At 35.1% G+C, this 16,548-nt stretch overlaps 1 protein-coding gene across 1 annotated transcript in view; it reads left to right on the forward strand.

The window, feature by feature from the left end:
* TMEM65 (transmembrane protein 65) overlaps positions 1-2,476 on the forward strand; it is a 44,259-nt gene extending 41,783 nt beyond the window's left edge. Inside the window, exon 7 of the mRNA XM_079902425.1 lies at positions 1,675-2,476. Within this exon, the coding sequence (XP_079758551.1) occupies positions 1,675-1,776 (102 nt within the window). The 3' untranslated portion in view covers positions 1,777-2,476. The remainder of the gene's footprint in view (positions 1-1,674) is intronic.
* Positions 2,477-16,548: the final 14,072 nt, after the last annotated feature.

Below are 16,548 nucleotides of genomic sequence, written 5' to 3' on the forward strand. Positions count from 1 at the left end.
TCAGTAATAGAATTATGCACCTGATGTAGCAGAAGCACCAGGAAAAGAATTAACTCTTTGTGGAGAGAAATTTCTTTTGGTGTGGAGATTTCTTGGTGAGTATTAGATCTAAGCTTATTTTGAAATTATTGATGAGACATTTGCTAGGTGAATGAGAGAATTCCAAGTATATTGACTAACAAGTAGAAAAGCATGATGACTAACTGGAAGTTCCTAGCGGAGAGAGACAGACTGCATCTGCTTGGACCCTGTCTGTCTCCCTGGTACCTGGCATAGAGTTTGGTATTTTGTAGATTCTCAGTAAATGTCTGTATGAAGACATAAAACTTAATTCAAAAGTGTATAACCTTAATAGTCATCATAGGAATGCATCATTTAAAAATCATTTATAAAAATTAAAAAAAAAATTTTAATGTAGGTGAGATCACAGAAAAATTGTGTGTACGTATACATATAAATATATTGCAGTGGGTATACGGATATTTGCAGTTTTGTCTAGAATAGATAGCATGGCAGTATCCTATGGTTATGCACAAATATTCATATTATTTGATTTTTAAATAAATCATTGAGGAAGAACTATACACAGATGTGTTTATTGTTCTATCATTTGCAATGGTGAAAAAGTAGCAATGATTTTTAATGGTAAGGAGAGCTTGAATCCCCTGGTGGTACAGTGGTTAGGACTCTGCTTCCATTGCATGGGGCCCGGGTTCAATCTCTGCTCAGGGAACAAGGGTCCCACAGGTCACGCGTTGTGGCCGGGAGAAAAAAAAAAAAAAGAGCTTTACGTAGATTATAGGCCCATCAATTCAGTGGAATTTAGAAGTTTTTTTATTAAGTTTATGAAACAGTTTGGAAAGGAGTTTATTATAACATGGGTGACTGTGGGGGGGGAAGGAATAAGGCAGAAAACAAAGCTATGTTTACATAATGATTAGACCTACATATAATTAGGTGTACATGGGGATAAATATTGAAAAGGAATATATACAAAGGGCAGCAAATCCAAATATATTGAGAGTACTTGGTGAGATATTTCCTTTCTTCCTATCTCTGACATTCTTAAAAAGTGTTTTTCTACTTGAACACTTCTTTAATGTTAATTTATTTTTTAAAATAAATTTATTTATTTATTTTTGGCTGCATTGGGTCTTCACTGCTGTGCGTGGGTTTTCTCTAGTTGCGGTGAGCGGGGACTACTCTTTGTTGCAGTGCGCGGCCTTCTCATTGCAGTGGCTTCTCTTGTTGCGGAGCACGGGCTCTAGGTGTGCGGGCTTCAGTAGTTGTGGCATGCGGGCTCAGTAGTTGGCACATGGGCTTAGTTGCTCCGCAGCATGTGGGATCTTCTCGGACCAGAGCTTGAACCCGTGTCCCCTGCATTGGCAGGTGGATTCTTAACCACTGTACCACCAGGGAAGCCCCTCTAATGTTATTTCTATGGCAATTTGAAAAAAAATTTTTTTTCCTTGTTGCTTTGAACTTTACATATTATTTGTTCTAGAACCTTTTGTACATTATTATTATATTTAAGTTACTATGATCAAAAGAAATATAGTCACGGTTGAATTTTTTAGTACATAGTAATTTTTAATTTTTATCAGATACTTAAGCAAGGATTCCTCTTACAGGGGTAAATTAACTGTCAAAAAATCTTTTCTTTTGTTTCCATAGGGCAAAGCTGTTGGGGTTACTATTGGCTGCATTCTAGGAATGTTTCCTTTGATTTTCTTTGGAGGAGGTGAAGATGATGAAAAACTGGAAAAGAAAAATTAACTCTCTTAGGATACCTATAAAAAGATGTAAACTAATGTACCTCAATTATTAAATATGCTGTCACAACATTTAGGAATTAAGACAGTAACAGTGTATAGATATGGGATCAACTAATTCAGCATGTATTATGGAAAACACTAACTTATTGTGGCTTGGTTTTCTTGGGACATCTTTTTAAAAAAAATTTTGTGTAAATTGTTGAAATGCTTTTTCATCAATGGCAGTCAACATTTTACCTTTTCTTTTTCTTTCTTTATATACCAAAATATCATTTAAGTATCAGTCATTGATGTGCTGTGCTGACTTGGGGTTTGCCTATTTGTTACTTACCACGTGTACATGCATGAACGCATTTTCTGTTGTTGTTCCCTTATAGTTACAATTCAACCTTAAGATTTTTTCCAAATTACTTAAGATGTTTAACATCAGTTAAAGATTTTTTTTACTCTTTTTGGCAACATCAATTTTGTACTGTTTCACAGTAAACATTTACAATCATAATTTCAGTCATTTAAAAAAAACTCACATCTATTCAAAATGGACAGAGACTTTAAGTATTTTAAGTACCTATCACTCATTTTAATTTTCAGACCTTATTGTCTCAAGAGCTGGAGATTAATCAGGATGAACAATTATGTGGTCTCCCTACTACATAAAACCATATATGTTAACAAGTGTATTATTTTGAATTGTTTTTTTTTACCAATTTAATTTCTCAGTTTTGAATAATTACATAGTGATTTCTGACTCCTAAGGGAAAGTCATTATTTTAGAGTATTTTGGGTTTTTTTTGTTGTTGTTGTTGTTTTTGCGGTACATGGGCCTCTCACTGTTGTGGCCTCTCCCGTTGCGGAGCACGGGCTCCGGACGCACAGGCTCAGCGGCCATGGCTCACGGGCCCAGCCGCTCCGCAGCATGTGGGATCTTCCCGAACCCGGGCAAGAACCCGTGTCCCCCTCATCGGCAGGCGGACTCCCAACCACTGCGACACCAGGGAAGCCCATTTTAGAGTATTTTTAATGGGGATTGTGGAATTAATGTGTGAACTAAGGGGTTTGACATGACACTTGGAAAATTAAGAGGCTAAAAAAATTTTTTTTCACATTAGTATAAAATGGAAACTGTCAAGAAGGTTTATGGTTTGAGTGGTGAAGTTGAGGTGATATTTGTAAGGTTAATAAAATACAAATAATACTGTTTGGGAAGGCTTTTCCCCCCACAAATGTCTTCTCATCTGAATTGAGTGAGTTTGATTACTCATAATTTTGACATTGTTATATCTTCTTTAGCAGATTTTATTTCTGGATAACTTCTTTTGAGGTGAAAAATAAATATTTTATATTTTGCTTTTTGCTATATATAGCCTAGTGGTCAAAAGACATATGAGGAGAAATTCTTGCTCCCTTTTTTGGTCCCTTTTCTTTTTTTGTGGTGTTTAAATCATATTTTAGGTTGAAGTTACTTATGTCCAGTCTTGTGTATCTGATTTAGGCATAGATAGGATTCATATCTATACTTGTGAATCATAAATTTTAATTTTATGAACCTTAAAGTTTGTTAGCATGTGGTCTGTTACACAGGCTAAAAAATTACTCTTAATTGTAAGAGTTGATGAACACATCATGGAGGAGAAAAACAGAAATTAAAGTTACTATTTGGGCCACTGAAATTATTTATTTTGCTAAATAGATGCAAAAGAAGGGAAACTTAAAGATGGCTCTATTTACAGCTACCTTATTTTTAAAGTTTTATTTCCACATATTTACTTTGAGGTTTTATTTTCAGAGGAGCTGTTTTTTCTCACAAGGCAATTTGTCATAAATTCTCTTCTGTGTACTTCAAAATGATTTTAGTGGTATCCTTTAATCATAGATTTTTGAGGGAAAAAATAAATCATAGAAAATAAAAATAAATATATAACATTCTTATTATGTACAAATACTATGACAGTTTCATTTGATCAAATTAGAATTATAAAACTTAACGTTTTAAATAGAACTGTGGTTTGTATCTTCCATATAATACCACAGACACACCAAAATTTTTTTTTATTATTTCAGATGATAGGATTAGAGTGATTATTTAAAAAAAAAAATGTTTTTTTTTTTTTTGGTAAATGTTTAAGTGTTTTTGTCCCTAACTGTAATGCCAGTCCTTTCTGTTCTCTAAAAACATATTTTATTGTGGTGCTTAAATTTTCTTTTTATTAATTAAATCCCATATCCAGAAACTTTGCCTGTGAGTTTAGAAAGGGCTTTTGATTAGTGCTTTCATTTTTTTTTGCTCGTGAAAATAACCCAGTCCTACAGAATCTTTTTAGCTGAGCGTCTGTAGAATTATTTAAAATGTCAAAATATGGAATATATAACCTTCATATTGAAAAGTATTTTAATCTATGGACACAATAAAAATTTACATCATTCAGGTAATTAGTTAAAAAAAAAATGGAGCCCTTTTGTCCTTAACCTAAGGTACACATTTTTTTCAAGATCTTATTTTATATACTAGTATGGTGCTTTGCACAAAGTGACTTCTGAAAAATGGTTCCCTTTAAGATAATGACTTCATATAATCATTGTTTCATATTACTTGTCACGAGGAATTTTATTTCAGATTGAAACTGGAATTCTTATTTCTCATATTAGCTATTTCTTTTTTGGGAGCAACTATAACTATGGTTAAATGCAACATGAGCTGTGTCAGTAGTCTTCATTTGAAATTCATATTGTCTGTGTATTATGATTTATTGACTTGTTTATGCATGTAAATTAGGTGCATTTTGTTGGCACTGTATGTTAAATGGTGACCAATGTTTTTACAAAGGAATTGAACAAAGAAAAATACATTTTAAGAAATTTTGGAATGTGGTTTTGATTTTGAAATTTGATTTTCTTCTTAATCTCAGAAAACCCTGGTTATTCTGTAGCTTAAAAGAAACAGGATTAATAAATGCAGATTTGTTACAGGGTTGTAGCAATGACACTGAGACAGTAAAATGGAACTATTTACCATTTCCCTGAAGTCCACACTTGAGATACAACATTACACATTATGAGAGAAGGATGATTCCCATATTGAGATAATTTGATCTTTAATAGGATGTCAAAAAAGCTTTAGATAGAGAGATTGGCGAAAATTACACTGATGGGTATTTATTTACAGCAGAGATATCCAAGCCTTCTATATAATAACACCTCATTTACTTTACTCTGTTTTTCCAGAAGATTAATTTTGAAGGTAATGAAAGTTTATCTTTTATACCAAAAGTTCAGGTAAACCATTTTGAAGTAAATCTTCCTAATTTTAGAATTATATTTTCTTGACATCTTACGAGTGTATTAAATGTAATATAATGTAATCTTTTGCTTAGTGGCTAAGTGTCATCTTTATGGACATTGTTATTGTGCTGTAATGCAGTACCTTGCGAATCTGGTTTTTATAGTTTTTCATTTTCCTCCCATTTTTTTGCTGCTGTCACATCTGGCAATTGCTCTCTCTCTCTTTAATTTTCTGCTTCTTTAATTTGCTGCTTCTTAGAAGCTAGATAGTCAGTCTTACCATAAATTATTTGGGAAATATTAGAAAACAATCTGTGGAGCCTGAGTGAGATGATGATGTTGTCAATGGTGATGATGATGGTAAATGTAATGTTTGCTCCCTTTTATTAAGTACTTGTTTGTTGCTATGCACTGTAGTATTTTACATACATAATCACATTTAACCACTGTAATAACAATGTTAAGTTGGTGCTGTTATCATCCCTATTTCGTATCAGGTGAATTGAGACATGGAAAGGTTAGTTTGCCCAGGGTGTTACTATTCATAAGCGGACTAGAGTCTGGTTTTGTCCAAGTGTGAAGTCTGTGTTCTGAACTACTTACTATGCAGTTGGGACATCAGTTGCATGGACTCCGTAATGTCTGTTCTCTGTTCAGTTTCCTTCCTGCCTCTATATTTATGGAGTTATTTTCTCACTTACAACTTAAGGGAATTGTACTCAAAATCTCCAAGTCCATTTAACAACTCCTGTGTTTTTGGTTGCATATTATGTACTAGGAACGGTTCAAGGCTCTGAATGAACAGCCAGAACATCTGTATTCTCATGAAGGTTATTCTGTGGGGGGCATGAGTTGGGGAGGAGAATATAGGAAAGCAAATGTACACTTAAATAGTGGTGATAAGTTCTGCAGAGATAAATGAAACAAGGCGGGTAGAAAGTACCGGTGGTCATATGTGGGGGCTTATTTTTATACAGGGTGGTCAGGGAAGACCTGAAAGAAGTGAAAACATACACAACACAGATATCTGGGAAGAGAAGGTATCACACTACATTCTAGGAAGTTGGGGTTAAGAAAATCCTCACCATATGAAATATATTTCAGTTTGGAATGCATTGTAAGATTTTTTTTTTTTTTTTACTGAAGTATAGTTGATTTACAATGTTGTGTTAGTTTCAGGTGTACAGCACAGTGATTCAGTTTTATATTTTTTTTCAGATTCTTTTCCCTTATAGTTTATTATAAAATATTGAGTGTAGTTCTCTGTGCTATACAGTAGGTCCTTGTTGGTTATCTATTTTATATATAGTAGTGTGTTTATGTTAATCCCAAACTCCTAATTTATCCCTCCCTGCCTCCTTTCCACTTTGGTAACCATAAGTTTGTTTTCTACGTCTGTGGATCTGTTTGTTTTGTATATAAGTTCATCTGTATCTTTTTTTAGATTCCACATATAAGCCATATCATATGCTATTTGTCTGGCTTACTTCACTTAGTATGATAATCTCTAGGTGCATCCATATTGCTGCAAATGGCATTATTTCATTCTTTTTTATGGCTGAGTAGTATTCCATTGTAGAAATTATACCACATCTTCTTTATTCATTCGTCTGTTGATAGACAATTTGTTGTTTCCATGTCCTGGCTATTGTAAATAGTGCTGCAATGAATATTGGGGTGCATGTATCTTTTCGAATTATGGTTCTCTCCGGATATATGCCCAGGAGTGGGATTGCATGTAAGAAGTTTTCTTGTTTGTTTTGATTATTCATGTTTTCTGAATTAAGACTAAATATTAATATTTAAATATTAAGATTAATACCCCTGCATATTACAGTAGTAAACGGAAATGACTCAGAAGCATGGGGAAGCTATCCTAGAATTCATAAAGTCAGTGGATAACCAACCTATCAGCAAATAATTTAGGGTTTTGTTGTGTGCTCATAATGAAACCTTACTAACAGATCACTTGTTTTTACCAAAGGAATGAATGTTATTGACATATGGGTTGTAACACTGAGATTAGTTTCTCCCCTCTAACATTTAGAAATGATGTAGTAATTAAAGCAGGAACTTGTAACATTTTAATTTTGAAGCTTCCGAACTTTCAGGATCTATTGATCTTATACTGACAGCTGTATGAAGCACATGGTGTTTTGTATTGGTATTTATATGAAATTTTATAATGTCGTACATAGGTTAATGCTATTGATAAGTTTATGAATGAAAGAAATTTCAGCAATTTTTTATTGACTTTTAAAGATTAAAAAGATGGAGTAAGCATATGGTAGATTATATAATTTCTCCACAACTACAAGTCAAACCTTTGTTTAAATGAGTAAAATGTGAGAATGGTGACTGAAGAGTTAAACTCAAAGGAACTACTTTCAGGGGGAGATGGGGGGAACCCTCAAAAACTGTACTATAAAGGAATTTTCTGTGAGAACTGTGAAATTCAGTAAAGATTTGGTATCTGCTAATAATATGAAGGCTATACATTTATATAGTGCTTTACCACTTATAAAATATTTATGCAGATGCAAGATATAAGTGGAGTTTAACAGAGGTAGTTGAGTCAAAGAAAGCTGTTAGGCACCTTAATTAAAATTAAGATTTTTCCTTTTGCATATCAACCTCCCCTCCCCCACCATTCTTGCTCTGCAGTATCGATTCTGCAGTGTGTCTGTATCTGTCTCCTTTATGTCTCAAATGTATTTTTTCTCTTCCCTATTTTCTCTTCTTTTCCTCAACCTCAGACTGATGGAAACGGAAAGTGCAGTTTTTAGAATGTATTTTATGTCCCACACTGTTACTTTAAAAGCATATAAATCAAACATTTTCTTCCCCACCCCTACTTGGGAGAACAAGAACAAATCTCAGTTTAGTTCATTCTTTAATTGTTAACAGCTTTAACTGTTCTTTCTTCCATACCGACTCAGGTAAAGAGCCCACATTTCATAAGAGGAAAAAGATCTGACTAGTTGTGCTTTAAATGTCAGTGCCCCAGAGGATGGGATCTCATCTGTCTTGCTTACATCTCTATACTTAATGCTCCGTACAGTGCCTGACACACGGTACCTGTACAATAGAGATTTGTTTAAAGAGTGAATCACTACCCACATTCACTGTGCTCTTCCCTCTAGATATTTGAATTCTGGCTTGACTCCCAACCCATTCTGTATCAGGACTGTATGAAAACTGTATCACTTCCTATGTCACATTCTGTATCACTTCTGAACTTCACACATTTTGCTTCAAGTTGATTGGTTTGTGGTTTGTCTTCTACCCATGAACTCTCTTAAAAAATCAGGAGCCTTCAGACTACACTTCTATACTTTGAGAACCACTGCCCTGAACTTTTCTAGTTAGTTTAGATTAGGTTTAGCTATAAGTAACAGACCCCCAAAATAACAGCAGCCGAAATGAGATGGAAATTTATTTCTCTTATATAAAGTTATTGTGGCATGTTTCCCAGGGTGAGTGTAAAGGTTATGCTCCACAAATTAGAGACCCAGATTCACATCCTCCTGCTTCATCATGTGTAGCTTTTATGCACAAAGTCACTTCATGATCTAAAGTGGCCGCTTCAGCCCCAGCTATCATATCCATACTCTACCCAGGAGGAAGGAACTAAAAAGAAAGGTGAAGGGCTTAACCAACTTTTAAGTTACCACATGACTCATCTACTTATCTATCAAACCTCTATTACATGAACATACTAAGCTGAAAGAGATACTTGTAAATCTCTCCATTCTGTATGGCCAAGTATATAGCCAAAAATTGGAAGAAGGGAGGTCATCTGGGAAGACACCCAACCACAAGGGATTGGGCTCAAGTTTACATGCAATGACTGCATTCAACTCTGGGAATGTGCCAGTTTCTCTATAATGTCTTAAACTGACTCTGGTATCGGATAAGCTATAAGTGAAAAAAGTATCTGCCCTTATACATCCAGTATGCAATAACAGTTTCTTTTCAGAAAGGGAAAGAATGAGCAACACGGCTATCACTGGTTGCTATAAATTATTAAATCCACCACCACATCACCCAGCTTATTTATTTGAAGGCAGTGGAGACCCATCATATCCTAGTTTCTTAGAGGCTCCCCAGTGCCTTCAAGCAGATTTTAAAAATGGTTCTTCTAGTTGATCTCTATGTGAGCATTGATCTGTTGCAAGTAACTACATCAGTAGTTCTCAAACTGGGAATGATTTTGCCGCCTCCCCAGGGGATATTTGGTAACATCTGGAGACATTTCTGGCTATCATAACTGAGGGGTGGATAGCGGGTGCTACTGGCATTTAGGGGGTTTGATGCCAAGGATGCTGATAAATATCTACAATGCACAGGGCAGCCCCCATAATAAGAAATCATCTAGCACAAAATGTCCATAGTACAAGATTAAGAAACCCTGCGTTATAATGTTTTGGCTTTAGTATTTTAAAAAATTTTTTCAGACTTACTTTTTCTGATTTTACATTTGAAAGATATTTTTTAATGAAGACTTTTTTTTTTTAATTAATTATTTTTTGGCCGCACCAGCGGCTTGCGGGATCTTAGATCCCTGACCAGGGATTGAACCCACGCCTTCGGCAGGGAAAGCGCGGAGTCCTAACCACTGGACCGCCAGAGAATTCCCCACATTTAAAAGATATTCGTTGGTATACAAAGGTATAAATTCATATTAAGGATCCTATTTAATTCAATGTCAGTTAACTGAAGAGAATAGACATGGAATTTTTATCTTACACATATTTATCTTCATAGATGTATGTGGAGGATAACCTGGTAGATAAAGTACATTTAGAAGGTGAAAATATTGGTCTCAATTTCAGTTGAGAATTTGTGATGAAACATATATGCTTGGAAGTTATTTACACGCAGAATTTAGTTAAAGCTATTATAATGTACAGGTCTTTTCATTTTGTAGAACATAAGAGAGGAGGTCCAAGAACAGAACTCTAAAGGTGGCTGGGAGTGGGTGTAAGGATAACAATCACTGGTATTTAAGGACTTAATTCCTCTACATGACCATCTCAAAAGATGCAAAAAAAGAAAGAAAAAATCCAATGGAACAAACATCCGTACTTGATAAAAATTCTCAGCAAACTACAAATAGAAGGGAACTTCCTCAACCTAATAAAGAGCATCTATGAAAAACTCAGCTAACATCATACTTAAAGTGAAAGACTGAAATGCTTTTCCTCTAAGATCAGGAACAAGGCAAGCATATATTCTTACCACTTCTATTCAAATTGTACTGGATGTTCTAGCCCATGCAGCAAAGCTAAATGAATGAATGGCATTCAAATTAGAAAGAAAGAAATAAAACCATCTTAATTTGTAGATGACAATCATCTGCAATTCGGAAATCCTAATTAATCTACCAAAAAGCTACTAGTAGTAGTAAATGAATTTCTTAAGGTGGCAGGATATAAGGTCAACATACAACAATCAATTGTATTGGGTATTTTCCTGTCTTTTATTTATTTTATTGAGGTATAGTTGATTTACAATATTGTATGTTTTAGGTATACAAGATAGTGATTCACAATTTTTAAAGATTATATTCTATTTATAGTTATAAAATATTGGCTGTATTCCCTGTACCATACAATATATTCTTGTAGCTTATTTATTTTCTGCATAGTAGTTTATACTTCTTAATCCCCTCTCCCAACTGGTAATCACTAGTTTCTTATCTATATCTGTGAGTCTGTTTCTTTTTTGTTATACTCACTAGTTTGTTTTATTTTTAGATTCCCCATAGAAGTGATAACATACAGTATTTGTCTGTCTGACTTATTTCACTAAGCATAATATTCTTCAGGTCCATCCATGTTGTTGCAAAAGTTGTTGAATTAGTGTTTTCATGTTCTTTGGATATATACCCAGGGGTGGAATTGCTGGGTCATATGGTAGTTCTATTTTTAGTTTTTTAAGGAACCTCCATACTGTTCTCCATAGTGGCTGCACCAGTTTGCATTTCCACCAACAGTGCAAGAGGGTTCCCTTTTCTCCACATCCTCTCCAGCGTTTGTTATTTGTGGTATTTTTGATGATAGCCATTCTGACAAGTGTGAGATTGTATCTCATTGTGGTTTTGATTTGCATTTCTCTGATGATTAGCAATGTTGAGCATCTTTCCATGTGCCTGTATGGCCATCTGTATGTCTTCTTTGGAAAAATATCTATTCAGGTCTTGTGCCCAGTTTTTAATTGGGTTTTTTTAATATTAAGTTGTATGAGGTATTTATATATTTTGGATATTAATCTCTTATCAATCGTATCATTTGCAAATATTTTCTCCCTGTAGGCAATGATTTTAATATTGCTATGAAGCTACAGTAATCAAGACAATATAAAGATAGACACATGAAAAAGAAACATAGATCAATGGAATTTGTCCAGAAATAGACCCATGTATATATAATCAATTGATTTCAACAAAAGTGCCAAGCCAATTCAGTGGGGGAAATGGTAGTTTTTTACAATAAATGATACTGGAACAAATCAATATCCATACACACACACACACACACACACACACACACACACACACACACAAACCCCAAAGCAAAACAACAAAGAATCCAAATGAACATCAACCCTTACCTTAAACTAATATACAAAGAAATTCAAAATGAATTATAGACCTAAATGTAAGAGGTAAAAGTATAAAACATCTTGAAGAAAACATAGGAGAAAATCTTAGCAACATTGGTTTGTCAGTTGTTTCTTAGCTGGGATACAAAAAGCAAGAACTAAAAAAGAAAAATCAATAAAATGGACTTCATCAAAATAAAATTTAAAAAACTTTTACTTTTCCAAAGATATTGTTATCAAGTGAAAAGGCAAACTATAAAATGGGGGAAAATATTCAAAAAACATATATCCAAGAAAGGACTTCTATCTAGGATACATAAAATCTCTTATATCTCATATCTAATAATAATAATGTAAAAAATAAAAATACGCCAAAGATTTAAAAAAATTTTTATTGGAGTATAGTTGATATGCCAAAGATTTGAACAATCACTTTACCAAAGAAAATATATAGGTGGCATATTAGCACATGAAAAGACGCTCAGCGCCACTAGTCATGAAAATACAAATTAACAGCACACTCATGAGAATGGCTAAAACTGAAAAAACTCACCATACCAAGGATTGACAAGGATGTGGAACAACTGGAACATAATCCTACTGGTAGGATTTTAACATGGTACAACCACTGTAGAAGTCAACTTAGCAGGTTCTTAAAAAGTTAAACATATACCTATCATACTACCTAGCCATTCCATCCTGAGGTATTTATGCAAGAGAAATAAATGTATATGACCACACATATGTACTAAAGTACATAGCAACTTTATTTGTAATAGCTCCAAAATAGAAGCAACCCAAATGTCTGTCAACAGAAAAATGGATAAACCAATTGTGGTCTATCCATACAATGTAATACGTTAGCAATGAAAAGGAACTATTGATACATGCAACAACCTGGGTGGGTCTCAAAATAATCAAGCTGACAGAAAGAAGACAAAAAGAGTACACATTGTATAATTCCACTTATATAAAATCCTAGAAAATGCAAACTGTAGTCATGTCAAACATCTGGTTGTCTGAGGATGGAGCGAGAGAGCAGCAAGCAGGATTATAAAGGGGGTCACAAGAAAACTTTTTGGGGTGATGAAACACATACATTGTCTTGATTGTGATGATGCTTTACAGGTGTATACATATGCCAAGACTCATCACATTTTGCACTTTAAATATTTGCAATGAAGCTGTATAAAATACAGCCCCCCCAAAAGAAAAAGAATAACAGGAAAAGCATTAAAAGCCATTACTACTGTAAAGTTTTCTTTACCACCATCAGCCCCTATCCACTGAGCAGGAAATAATTTCTAACTCTTCTTTATTCCCAGATCACTTTTTACTTCCATTATAGTACTTAACAGATGTCTCAGTTGTTTATCATTCCAAAATTTAGTGGATGAAACCAGTTATTTACTGTCACATTTCTGTGGGTTGGCTATGCAATTACTCTGCTAGTTTTGCCTAGGTTCAGTCATGTGACTGTAGTCCAGCTGGTGAGTTGGCAGAAGCTGGAGGGTTTAAGATGGTTTTGGCATAGATAGATGGAAGGCTGAGATCTCTCTCACCACTGCGTAGTGCCATTTCGTAGTCTAGCCAAATCTTGGTGTGGCAGTTGGGTCCCAAGAGAGTAAAGGTAGGAATCATGAGGTCTCATAATGCCTACACTCTGGACCTTACACAATGTGACTTCTGCCATCTTCCCTTGGTCAAGAGAAGTTACAAAACCAGCCCGAATTCAAGGGGATGGAGAAATTGACTCCCCCTTCTGATGTGAGGAGCAGCAGTGTCCTATTGCAAAGGTGCATGGACACAGGGAGGCATTGCTCGTTGGAAGCCATTATTATAATCTATCCTTTGAGATTATGCTTTATCATGGACATTTTTTTGGTACCCATATCCCTTCTATTGTAAGTTCCTTGAAAGTAGTATCTTATTCATCTTTTGTTTCCCTTTGCAACTATCACAGACCTCGTTTCCTGGATGATGAGAGAAGTAAAAGGAAAGTGAGAAAAAACTAAAATTGAAAATGTATCATTGTCGTGGTAGGGTGGAAAAGATCCCAAAGTGTTTAAAATAATTTCTATAGCAAGCAAAAGCAAACAGCATCTATTGATAAGCCATCAGAATATCTTAATAATCACAGCATTTTTATAGCAAAATAGGTTAGGGCGATACAATCCTCAATTTTATAGATGAGAAGACTTGCAAAACTGTTTTAATAGCTAGACCTTATTTAAATACAACTCTTCTGATTCAAAATTCTAGGCTTTTTTTCTTCTTCAGATTTTATAGTATTGTATTATGGTAGGCAATTGGAGAAAGGGGTGCATTACTTTGGGATTTTAAATTTACAGAAAAAAACATTCTGGTGGTTAGTACCATGCTTTTCATATTTATATTTTTCTGTGTAGAAAATGAAAGATTTTAGAACAATGCTTAAGGTGCTTAAAATAAACGTTGTTCATTTATTTCAAGTCCTTTCTGTTTCTAAGCACTTAGATTAGAAACAAGAGATGAAGTATGTTGCAGAGCAGCTCTGCCAAAAGCTGAGTCCAAATTCTTTAGTCTTCCCTAGAAATTGCAGCCAATGTTTTGCGTATCTGCTATTAACACATTTACCCTTTGCATGCCATCTGATATTTGGCATGTTTTGTAAATAGGCTGACGACTCTAGTCTGGATCCCGGCTACATTTAGGTTTTATAATTATATCTTCCTGCAATATTCTTCCCACACAGACAGCTAATAAATAGTTTAACTAATTTAAGATTCAGCCTTTCTCCTTGTCTCTGTAAAATTTAGAAATTGAAAATGCAATTCAGAAAAAACTATTTTCTGCACTCACTCCTATTATTATACGTTTGGTGTCCAGTAAGGAACCAGGTTATGAGGGAGGTGGGTCAACAGAATCATGAGATCCAATCCCTTTCCTTGAGGATCCTCTGGTATCAGAGAGATGGACAGTCTTTGGGTGTCTGCAAGCTCCAGAAGTCTGTGATTCTAAGTGAGTGACCCACATGGTGCACAGTGTTGCTGTTAAGTTCTTGTAATGAATTATGTTATAGTTTTTTTGTTTTTATATAATTCAACACATTGGGCAATAAAGTCATTTTGACACTATTCATATTAATCTTTACTCTGCAGTAAGACAATGTAACCATTTAAATAAAAACATTGAATTATTCCAATTCAGGAAAAGTATAAATGAAATATAGCAATCTTAGAGGGCAAGACATCAATTTAGTTAAATTCTCCATGATCCCATGGCTCCCTGTGGATACCATTAATTCACATCCGTTGTGTGATGCCTCAACACTGAGGCCAAGGCTATAACTAATTCACTCTGCTGTCCTTAGTATTTATCACGATAGCATACTGTAGGTTTTCCTTCTTTCTATATTTTTTTATTAGACTCAGTATCAATTTTGAACTTCTGAAGTCTTGATAAGAGACTTGCAAATTCATTAAAAATACATGAATAGATTGAAACCCATTTTTAATGCTCTTTTTCAGCCTTCAGCCTCTGAGCCTCTGAGGGGAGTGGTTGCTACTGACAGAGCTGGCAGCTGGTTATAGAGGAAGATCTTTCTTTATTTGTTTATTTATTTTTGGCTGCGTCAGGTCTTCATTGTGGCGCGTGGGCTTCTCTCTAGTTGTGGCATGCAGACTCCAGGGCTCGTGGACTCTGTAGTTTGTGGCACACGGGCTCTAGTTGAGGTGCACGAGCTCAGTAATTGTGGCACGCAGGCTTAGTTGCTCCGCGGTGTGTGGGATCTTAGTTCCCCAACCAGGGATCGAACCCGCAGCCCCTGCATTGGAAGGCGGATTCTTTACCACTGGGGAAGTCCCGAGCAAGATCTTTCACAGCTGAAGTCCTTTGCTTTTCTAAAGTCATGTTAATAGCATTGATCATTTGGAATCAACAGTTCTAAGCTGATCAGTTCATAGCTGTGGGAACTTACACACAAGGACTAATCTCTCTGAACTCTCAAAGTGTCCCCATTCATAAAATAGAGACAGTAATACCTCCTTACAGGATTGTGATTACATATTTATCATGCCTGGTGAACTGCTTGGCATATAGAAAGTGCTCGGTAAATGGTTGTAGTAAAGATGGCAGTTTTTAGGACTCTTCCTGTCTCAATTTGGTGGTTAAATATTTGGGAAAAAAAATGGAACCTGTTGAATATTTTTGAGCTGAGAAATAATGGGAAAGTGAAAACATTCCACTTTCTCTTTGGGCAGTTATAGTGCGTCTTTAAGTATTGAAATCTCTGTCCATCAGACACATCCTTGATGAAAGTTAAGCAACCAAAAGATAACCCAGATCAAACACATGGTTTTGAAGTTATTTTGCCACTGCTACCCCTAAAATAACTGCACTGAAGTACAATGATTTGGAGCCTTCCAATATTTTTCTTGTGTGTTGTGGAAAGCTGGTAAGGTCCTATGAAACTCCTACAGTTTCACTGAAATAATATTTAAAACTAAGTCTCCAGGTCTTTTGTTTACTAGCTGTTTGATCCTAAGCAAGTCATTCAGCTCATCTGCAGAACAGTCCTAGTCACTCTTATTATTATCTCACAGGTTTATTTTAAGATTGAATGAGACATTACATGGGGAATGGCTTTGTCATTGGGATGACTGTTTTCTTAAGTTGTATTAATACTAAACATCCATGGGGGTGAAATGGGGACTCCATTTAATGGAATACTTCAGAGACACCTCCTTTCTCATGTGAAATAGGACTGACTACAATACACTGGATTCCTAAGTAGATACTTAATCTCATAGCACTGAATTCTTTTTTTTTTTTCCCTTCTATTTTTTGGCGGTGCCACACGACCTGCGGGATCTTATTAGTTCCCCCACCAGGATCGAACCCCCATCCC

This window comes from Stenella coeruleoalba (assembly GCF_951394435.1).
Source record: "Stenella coeruleoalba genome assembly, chromosome: 17".
NCBI classification, from domain to species: Eukaryota; Metazoa; Chordata; class Mammalia; order Artiodactyla; family Delphinidae; genus Stenella; species Stenella coeruleoalba.